We start from the raw sequence: 10256 nt of genomic DNA, 5'->3' as shown, positions 1-10256 counted from the left end.
GTCCCTTCCACTGTCAGCTTGTCCTAATGCTTAGTCAGAATCTCCTTTCTTCTAATTTGAATCCATTCAAACTTGTGACAGCCCTTTAGATATTTGCAATTTATTTCATTGGGCCACCATGGATTTTAGTTATTAGGACAGTTTATCAATTTTTGCCATACTATGTCCCATTTACAAAATTATGCAATCCTCACCCCTAAAATTAAAAACCCAAGTATTTAGCTTTCTTGTCCAGGTGCATCATTTTGGTTTCACTTTTCCCAGTTTTAGAATATATGCAAATAATGGTAATATAATCCTCAATGTCTGGTTACCAGAGGTATTTGCTGGATCAAAGGCCCTTCTGTGAACACAAGACACCAATTGGATTGCATGCGTGGAATTCCATGACCAAGATAATTCTTCTCTAGCTAACTGCAGCCAGTACAGAGCCTTCAACACGTAAGTGAAGGGGTTGTGGTTTTGCTGCTGTTGTTCCAGTATGTGTGTGTTTATGCTTGCTTACACTGAATTTCATTTGCATTTTGCTGTCCATTCACTCAGGCTGGAAAGTTGTTTGGTATCCTGAATTACTTTGTATTCTCCCAAAACTTACAGCTCAACCCCAACTCCAGATAATATATGAATACTTTATAAAATGGGGGATCACACTGCTTCTCATTGTTATGAAAACTATCAATTTATTCCTCCCCGTTGTTTCCTACTCTTTAACCAAGAGGTTCCATGCTCTTATCTGAGACAGTTGTTTTTACTTGAGAGCCTTTGTTAGAAGCCTTCTTTACACCCTTCCAGGGCCAGGCCTACAGACAAAATGATTTTTAAAGGTAACAATACTTTTTATTTATACAACTGAACACCTATTATAATCTGTCTCAAGCATACAGATCCCTTCCTCAATAAGACCAGCTTTTCTATATACTTAATAACTCTTAATAGACACCATTTAATTTAGAATTGTTGCTAGGCCAAAAAGCCTATAATTTATTAGCTTCTCCCTAAATTGAACCATTGGACTCAGCATGAGTGTTCCTGCTTTTTTATTGTAGTGAAAAGCTGTATTCTTTTTTTAAATAATTCATTTTTGCATTTAATTGGACTTAGAGCTTGCATGTGACCACAGCTATTTGATTGTTTCAGATGTTCTTAATGATAAATGCTGAGTAAAACTTAATGAGAAATGCTGAGTAATTCCCTGCCAAGGAAAATCTGCTAGATATCTTGCTCCGTAATTCCTGCTGGCAGAGGAAGGCCAATTCTTACCTAATGCTGTTGCTGTCTCTGTCTTATGTTACGATACAAAATGAGAACACTTGCCGGTTAGATTTTATCGAAACTTTAATGGGTTTCACAAATGAGTCCATTTTACTCTTGCATCTTCTCAATTGTTTCCTCCTTGTACTTTCCTTTCTCTTTGCCAACTTGGCGAGACTTTGCTTTACGTTCCAATATTTTCTTACGATCCTTGTCCAGCTTTAGTTTTGTAATCACCACCTAGGGAGTCAAAATAAACAAATTACAATATTTATATCCCATCTTTCTGCTCAAAAAACTTCTCAATGCAACTCAGAGAACGAAAACAAAGCAAGTATGAAAAATAAAACTTCCCCCCAAAATCTATCAAGTCTACAGTAGAACAACTCAAGAACAAAAATAAATAACCAGCCAGTGTCTTCAGAGAGGAAATTTCACAAACAGGACACCAGCACAGCAAAGGCTCTCTTCTGAGTGCTTTGATTTGTAACTAACTACAAAACAGGGAAACGGGTGGCGCTGTGGTCTAAACCACAGAGCCTAGGGCTTGCCGATCAGGTCAGCGGTTTGAATCTCCGCGTCGGGGTGAGCTCCAGTGGGAAGGTAAACAGCATTTCACTGTCACTCCTGAATTTGATGGAAAGGAGAAAAGGGTTGCATAATTTCAGTATGACGACAACTCATGCAAAGTTATGAGTTGCGCATCTGAAACTTAATTAATGTCACTTGGGAGTTTGAGTGGACTGGGGAAACCCATAAGCACTTCCAAAGTTACAATTTGGAACAGTTACTCCAGCTCCAAACTGAAGCTAAGGACTGGGGCTTTTGTTTGTAATGTTATGCTTGAAACATCTAAAAAACCACAACAAAACTCAGGGTAATACCCGACCCTAACCATTCCCTAATTCCAATGTCAAGAGCAAGGCTGGGGCTCATCACTACTGCTAGGGAAGCATGGTGAGCAGAATTATGGACTACTAGTGGAATTCAGCCCGTTTAGAAACGGGCGCTAGAACGCTGCTCTCGTGCAGCGCCGGCATGGGACGGAGCTTCGGAGGTCTCCAAAGCCCCGTCTCATGCGGGAGGTGCGCGGCGAGGGGGGGGGGGCGGGAGATATTCTCCGAAACTCCGTCCCATGCCGGCGCTGCGTGCCAAGGCGGCGGGGGGGGGAGCGCTTCTCAACCCCCCCTGCTGCCTCGCCACGGACCTGTCCTTGCTGTCGGCGGCAGAGGGACAGGAACAAAGGAGGAGAAAGCAGCCCTTTCTCCTCCTTCCTTCCTCTCCCTCCGCCGCCGACAGCCCTTTCTGTTGGTGGTGAGGGGAGAGGAACGAACGGAGAGAAAGCAGCCCTTTCTCTCCGTTCGTTCCCCTCCCACCACCGCCGACAGAAAGCACAGATCCCGGGGTTGCCGGCTCTGTCGGGTGGGGGGAGGGAGAAGCAATCCGATCCTCTGCTTCTCCCTTCCCCCACCTGACAGAGCCAAATGCCGGCTCTGTTGGGCAGGGGAAGGGAGAAGCCGAAGACCGATCAGATCTTCTGCTTCTCCCTCCCCCCCACCCGACAGAGCAGGCAACCCCGCAGCGGGGGCTTCTCACCGTTTGCCTTCCCCCCAGGGGGAGGCAAACAGCGAAAACCCCCGCCACGCCATACTTCGGCTCCGGGACTGGCTTGGCGGCGGCGGGAAGAAGGGGAGGAATTCCTCCCCTTCTTCCCGCCGCTGCCAAGCCAGTCCCCGAGCCGAAGTGCGGTGCGGCGGGTGCTTTTCGCCGTTTGCCTCCCCCTTCGCTCCGGGAAGGCAAACGGCGAAAAGCCCCCGCCGCGCCGCACTTCGGCTTGGGGACTGGCTTGGCGGCGGCGGGAAAAAGAGGAGGAATTCCTCCTCTTCTTCCCGCCGCAGCCAAGCCAAAGCCGGCTTCCCTCGGCGCCCGCTGCCGCTTCGGCCGAGGAAGCGCCGTCCCATGCCGGAGGTGCGCGGCAAGGCTGCCGGGGGGAGCGCTTCTTTCCCCCGCCGCCTCGCCGCGCACCTCCAGCATGAGACTGGGCTTCGGAGCGGCGGTTGGCCGTTGTCCCTCCGTCCAATCCCTGTATCCCTGGGGCACATGCGCAGTGACCCAGGGACACACGGGACAACTGGACGCAGGGACAACATGGACATTATTATATAGGATGGTTATTGTAAAACAAGGAACATGGCTTAAAAATGAAATCTTTTGAACACTGAAGCAAAGCAACAACATTAAGAAGAAATGTTGGCTTTTAAAGGCAAGTGTACTAAATAGGGAGCAAGCCAATTATCTGGTGATATCAGCATTAGGCTACCAGGAATATCTGACCAAAAAGGCAGTCAGTAATATGTGACCAGACAACCAGCGTAACAATGTACAACCAATCAGCAAAACTGTCAGGGTATTAGGTCCAGTCGTGACCGACTCTGGGGTTGCGCACTCATCTCGCATTATTGGCCGAGGGAGCCGGCGTATAGCTTCCAGGTCATGTGGCCAGCATGACAAAGCCGCTTCTGGCAAACCAGAGCAGCACATGGAAACGCCGTTTACCTTCCTGCTATAGCGGTTCCTATTTATCTACTTGCATTTTGACGTGCTTTCGAACTGCTAGGTTGGCAGGAGCTGGGACTGACCAATGGGAGCTCACCCCGTCACAGGGATTCGAACCGCCGACCTTCTGATCAGCAAGCCCTAGGCTCAGTGGTTTAGCCCACAGTGCCACCTGGGTTTAATAAGGGTTAATTTAGCAGAGGCCCAAACAATCCCTGAAGAATGAACCACCTTCTGTCTGAGAGTGCATCCATCACAAGCATCCCATTCTCAAGCTGCAGAAGCCGGAATTTATTCAAGCAACAGTAACATAATGGCCTCAGATAACATTTGGTTATTATGCACGAATACCCTAAATGGCATTTGGGATTAGCTTCATCCCACCACTCAGATGCAGATGATATTTTTGCATCTAGTTTGATTAGAGTAATAACACTGCAGTACTGATACCTAAGCAGTAAAAACAGTAGCAAGCATTGTTTCTGGTCTAATGACCAAGTATAAAATTAGAAGTATGCAAGCACTGCTTATCCCTACTTGGTATGGGCAATTTTATTAGTATTTTTGAGGAATTCTCAGAAAAAATACAGGCTTCTTCCAATAATTCTCCAACTTGGTGGTAGTTCTTCCGCCACCTCCAGCTCTCTTGTCTGCCAGTATCACTGGCTAGGCTCATCAAGCTGCATGGTGGAGGGAGATGGAAGAGAGGAGGGAAAATGGCACCCAAGAGGATTTGCTTCTGAGTATGTTTGAACTTTCTAGTTCCTAAAAATTATAGGAACCCTAACAATTATTCATTTTTATTCCTTCTACTAGATGAGTCACAGAGGAAACAGTTTTGGGCTTTAATCTCAATGGGTTTTTTCCTTCTCTCCCCCACACTGTCCAACCTTGCAACTTGGTAAATTTGCAAATGTGGAAAGAGGGAAGTGGAGGGAAACTGGAAAATGGGAGGGCTGGAATTGAGCTTTATGAGCAGAGGCCAAATTTCAGAACTAGGAGATCTCATTTAAGAGCTTCTCTATTACTGGGTAGAAGGCAATATTCATGTGAGAAAACATCTGGAAAACTTACCTACTTCACTTTACAGCATGAAAGAATACCAGCACACAGTAATAGGGCACTAATGTCAGCTTTTTGCTATGTGCTAGTCTCAGTTTAAATTTTCTCAAAATAAATCCTACTCTTACTGGCATTGCATAGAGCTAATCCTGTTTCTGAGCAAGAAAAAGCTTCAGCCAAGATACAATATATGGTGGCTGCTTTGAGTAAGGCCTGCAAAGGATAACATAACACATTTGTAACCCACCTAAGTTAGTCCCAATGTCACCCAATTGAGCTTCAGGGTTAAGCAGTATCCTGTTTCCCAGTCACTAGCACACTGGCTCACTATACCACAACAACTTTTATCTAAATTGTAGAGAGGCCTTAAAACTTCATTCAACATGACGTAGCGTGTCTTATTGCCAAGGGAACAATGCACATATGTCTCACTTTTCCCCCTTATTAATTCCCCCCCCCAAAGTATTTCACCAAGGCTTGAAAAACATGCCAGCTTTTTCTTGGAAGAAAATTAATTTCATGCCTGACAAGCATAATGATACATCCCACAACCCTTGATCACCACCACATTTCTGACAACAAAACTGATTTCACATTCCAAAATTGGAATGCAGACAATAAACATGACAATGTCCTCATTGTCTGTATTTTTCCCATGTATTTGTGGGAAGGACAGCAGCTCTTCACTAACTCTCCATCAAGCAAAGGAAGAAAGGCAGATTTCCAAGGTACACACTGCCCATGTAATGAAGTGTTTTAGATGTCAGCACTTCAAATTACAGTATGGCAACAGGAAACCAGTAAAATCCCTGCACCACTAGTGGTGTAGATGATATCTACTTATTTTATCAAAGCACCAAGGCCATCAGTGCCCTTCCAGCAATCACTCTCTCAAATCTTGTCTGAATTCAATGCTATAACAGACCCAACAGTATCCAGTCTCTCATCATGGAATCTGAATGAGATTTAAAAAGTGAACTTCTTTGATGCCATTGCTATGGAAGAACAAACGTCGGCACAATGATGGCACAATTTGCACTGTACTCCAAATCTTAGGGGAAATACTGTAGATGAATCAGTTAAAATATTCCAGGAACAGCGAATCTGGAGTGAGTTCATGCAGTCCCTGTCCACACAAGAATCAGGAGGTATTCTGTCATGCAGAGACAGAGCAGATTAGACTGGATTGTGTTACTGCTATGGAAGTTCTGCTTCTGCCCCAGATGCACCTCCTCATCATCAGCACTACTCTTTGGAGCAATCAACAATCCCAATCAGTAAATATTGAGAAAGCACAGCAATTACCCTGACTTTCAAGAAGAACAGTTAACATGCTTTTTTTCTAAACATGTTCAACATACAGTATTAACAAAAGCAAACTTGAAGAGCCAGAAAATCTTAAGTTCCAAAACTTCCAAACAACCCCCAATCAACACTGCTAGAAGTTCAAAACCAGTCTGCAGAAGCCGATTTTCATTCTACACTACTTGTGTCTTTCTGGTTTAGCATATACTAGACAATCCTTGATATATGCCTGCTTTATAGTATCCCTCTGGATATGCTCTAATAAGCTTCATTAATCGTTGACTGAAATTTATACTTTCCATAATTGATTATTGAAATTCTAATATCCCAGTAACTTTGTAAAGTTTGTAATTTAGACTAGGCCAGATGCCTTATTCTCTCAATTATGATTCTCTAGTTTTTTTTTAACGCTATAGGCTTCAACATTATAATCACTAAATGAAGTACAGTTGTACCTTGGAAGTTGAACGGAATCCGTTCTGGAAGTCCGTTCGACTTCCAAAACGTTTGAAAACCAAAGCACAGCTTCTGATTGATTGCAGGAAGCTCCCGTGACCAATCGGAAGCTGCAGAAGCTCCGACGGACGTTCAGCTTCCAAAAATAGTTCGCAAACCGGAACAGTCACTTCAGGGTTTGCGACATTCAGGAGCCAAAACGTTCAGGAACTAAGCTGTTCAACTTCCAAGGTACGACTGTATATATTAACTGCTGTAAAGTGAAAGCTACTTTTCTATGGATTACATTCTTTAACCACCATATATACAAGTTTTTGTTTTTTGAAAAAGATCCTTGGATTGTTTCAAGTTTTGGTCTTCTGACATGCCTCTTTCTCTTGATGATCATGCATGTTTAACAACTGCTGTTGGGAAAACCAGAGAGTTCTGATTGCAGAACTAAGTAACGCCAATTATCTACAGCTACCAGTATTGCACTCTATTGAACATAAGAATTCCAGAAACATGAGAATTTCCCTTGCATACCATCTCAGCCAAGATTACCTTGCTAGGGTGAATGCCAACGTGTACAGTTGTGCCATTGGCTTTCTCACGCTGTACGCGTTCAATGTAGATGACATACTTCTTTCTGTATACCTGGACTACCTTGCCGATCTGTTGCCCTTTGTAATGACCCCGAACGACCTACGAATACAAAAAACATTTAACATTCTCAAGTTTCATTGTTATACACAGTATTGTAATCACCTTTCTACAGCAGAGATCTTCATGCACTAAGCATTGCATTAAATAAAATGCCACAGGAAATAATAATAATAATAATAATAATAATAATAATAATAATAATAATAATAATAATTTATTTATACCCCGCCCACCTGGCCAGTTTCCCCCAGCCACTCTGGGTGGCTTCCAACAAAATATTAAAATACAGAAATCCATCAAACATTAAAAGCTTCCCTAAACAGGGCTGCCTTGAGATGCCTTCTAAAGGTCTGGTAAGGAAAGACTTTCTCTTACACAGGCCAGGCAGGAAACTAGATTCAGGGACAATAAGACTGATACAATATTAAATATTTACTATATTTAAAAGTTTTTATTGCAAGCACCCACAGTACATTGCTAATCTGAAAACTGAATTTGTTTTTCCACTCAAACAGAAATAAATCTGGTTACAGGTAGGTAGCCGTGTTGGTCTGGATCGAAGTAAAATAAATCTGCACATCAAAAAAGCACAATTTCCAGCCATATGCTGGAAGGCAATCTTAAAACCTTAATTGACTTGCTTGTGCATTACTCCCAGTGTTCCAGTGATTCCTCTCATTCCTATGAGGATAAAGTGGTCATAACTGACTTTCATCCCAAAGACAAGGAGACAGCTCAGAAGATTAAGACGCCTTTCCTGCTATGCTCTTTTTCCATAGCACAATGCTACTATGGTAGCTTTCTTCTCCTGAGGGTTCACTTCAGACCACAGTTCCAGATTGTAAAAACCAGACATTGGAATTGTACCATGGGAACACAGCCACCTTCCTCTTCCTGAGGAATTTCCCTCTTCCTGGTTGCAAGTAACAAGTCCACCATGACATCCAAATCTGGCAAACTATGGCTGGCACAAAGAATGAATGCTAACAAATTCTGGTTTGAAGTTTGTTTGCATACCAGTTTCCAATTCTGGTTTTCACTAAGCACTGTTTGGCCATCACAACAAACCAGGAAAGAAGTGGTAGGAAGAATGCAGAAATTTGTTTGCATGACATGACTCTTACACAATTTTAATTAATTGAAATTAAAGGGCTTTGATAGTATGGCAATCAGCCAAACCACACTTGATCTGAAATGCCACAGACACATTTGCTGTTTTTGCTTCCAAACACTGGCATAAAACAGCTTCTTATGTGGGACAGCACCCACACATTGCATTAAAGGGGACCACCTAAAATTGCTGCTTGAGTGAACTGGGCCTTATCTCCATGCAGTTTAGAATTTGGTATTTGATGCATAAGGAAACCTACAAAATGTTGCGTAGAAATTGTTTTCAAAACTAACCATTTACCTCGCTGACGTCTATTGCCATTATTAGTTGAAAACAAAACCATTATTCTTCGCAGAAGAAATCAATAACTCAAAACACATACGTACTTGGACTTCGTCATCCTTTCGGATGGGCATAGAACGGACATTGTATTTCTGCCTCAACTCCTTGGAAAGGGGAGAAGACATGATCTTCCTGCGAATGTGAGATGGCGCATTGAAGTGCCTTTTGCGGTTCTTGCTGCGGTCTGAGGTCACAAACGGATTGAACTTCATTTTGACTGGAGGAAAAAAACATGCACACCAAATTATTCACACTGAAATCTAACAAGGAAAAACAATGACTACCAATCATTCCTCAATAAAACAGTATTTATCAAAAAAAATGTAATAATTGGAAAGTAGTGCCCCCAAACTCAAAAACATGTTAGCAGCCAAGGTCTCAAAGATACTTTTGCACTTTGGATATATCCTGAGAAAGTTAAGACAAGCAAGTCTGAGGTATTTGGAACTGTGAGGGTGCAGGGTTGTGACCGTGACACTGGAATGTCAGGCTTACAAGACATATATAAAGCTCAGTTATAACTTGGACTCTATTGTCCTGTAAAATGTTTCTTTCACAGCACTGGAGTTATAAGCTTTCAGGGCAATATTTAGTAAGGCCCAGATAATAATTTATTTGGTATAGGAGCATTCTGGCTTAGTCATTATTGACTATATTCTGGCCACGATAAATCAACGTCTGCTCTACTATTATATTCATGGTCATGCAATAAAAGTTCAAGTTGCTCAGCTGAACTGAAACCAGTAGCAATGTGTATCAGGAGAAATAATTCTTGCTATGTTCAGTGTGCATTATGCCCCAAAAAGTGTGCATAGGATTTTTTAACAGTGGCAGCTACAACACTAAAATAATTGGGACAAGCAGCAGACTCCCAAGAGATGGGGATGGAGTAAAATTAAACATCTCAATACCCCAGAAAAACGCTGAGAGAACATAAGCAGTACTATGGAAAGTCAGGCCCAAAGACACACACGGAACAGTTTTATGACGGAACAGTTTTATCAGGTGATCAGCAGCTAGGTAATTTGTGATCCAACAGACGTTGGATTCCAACTCCCATCAGCCTGACGCTGGGAGATGTGGCTCCGCAACATGCGGAAGGGAAAGCATCCAGACACTCCAACTCGTACTATTGGATATAGGAAGCCGCACAACAGATGAGAAGAAAGCACCACGTCTATGTCCCCATAACCTGGGAATGCGTTCCAACGTCAGGCCTTCTATCCACTTTCTCCCTCCCATCCCCTTCTCAGACAGCACTTCCACCGGAGAGCATTATGGGGCGAAGCGCACCACTGTCAGGCATTCCCAGGCCCCAAACCGGCCACGGAAAGAGGTGAGCAGATCCGACGGAGAAACCGGTTTCTCCCGCCTCAAATATAGGAACCACCGCGACGCCCCCTCCACCCTGCACGCTCCCCGGTAAACTGCAACGGGGTCCCGGACGTCAGCGGGCAGATGATAACAGATTACAATCCGCCTTCCATTCTTACCCGCTGCTGCCTCGGCTATGGCCGCCCGGAAAGAG

The 10256-nt window shown here is 43.6% G+C and overlaps 1 protein-coding gene across 1 annotated transcript; it reads right to left on the bottom strand.

The window, feature by feature from the left end:
- Positions 1-1317: 1317 nt before the first annotated feature.
- RPL26L1 (ribosomal protein L26 like 1) lies at positions 1318-10256 on the bottom strand. Its single transcript, XM_035105301.3, has 4 exons — positions 10222-10256; positions 8773-8945; positions 7174-7314; positions 1318-1491 (listed from the first exon to the last, which is right to left on the bottom strand). The coding sequence occupies exons 2-4, from the start codon at positions 8938-8940 to the stop codon at positions 1363-1365; spliced, it is 438 nt and encodes a 145-aa protein (XP_034961192.2). The 5' UTR covers positions 8941-8945; positions 10222-10256; the 3' UTR covers positions 1318-1362.

The sequence above is a fragment of the Zootoca vivipara genome, chromosome 2 (genome assembly GCF_965207765.1).
Source record: "Zootoca vivipara chromosome 2, rZooViv2.hap1.1, whole genome shotgun sequence".
In the NCBI taxonomy this organism is placed as follows: Eukaryota; Metazoa; Chordata; class Lepidosauria; order Squamata; family Lacertidae; genus Zootoca; species Zootoca vivipara.
Note: the sequence above shows the minus strand (reverse complement) of the source record. Positions and strands in the feature narration are given on the sequence as shown.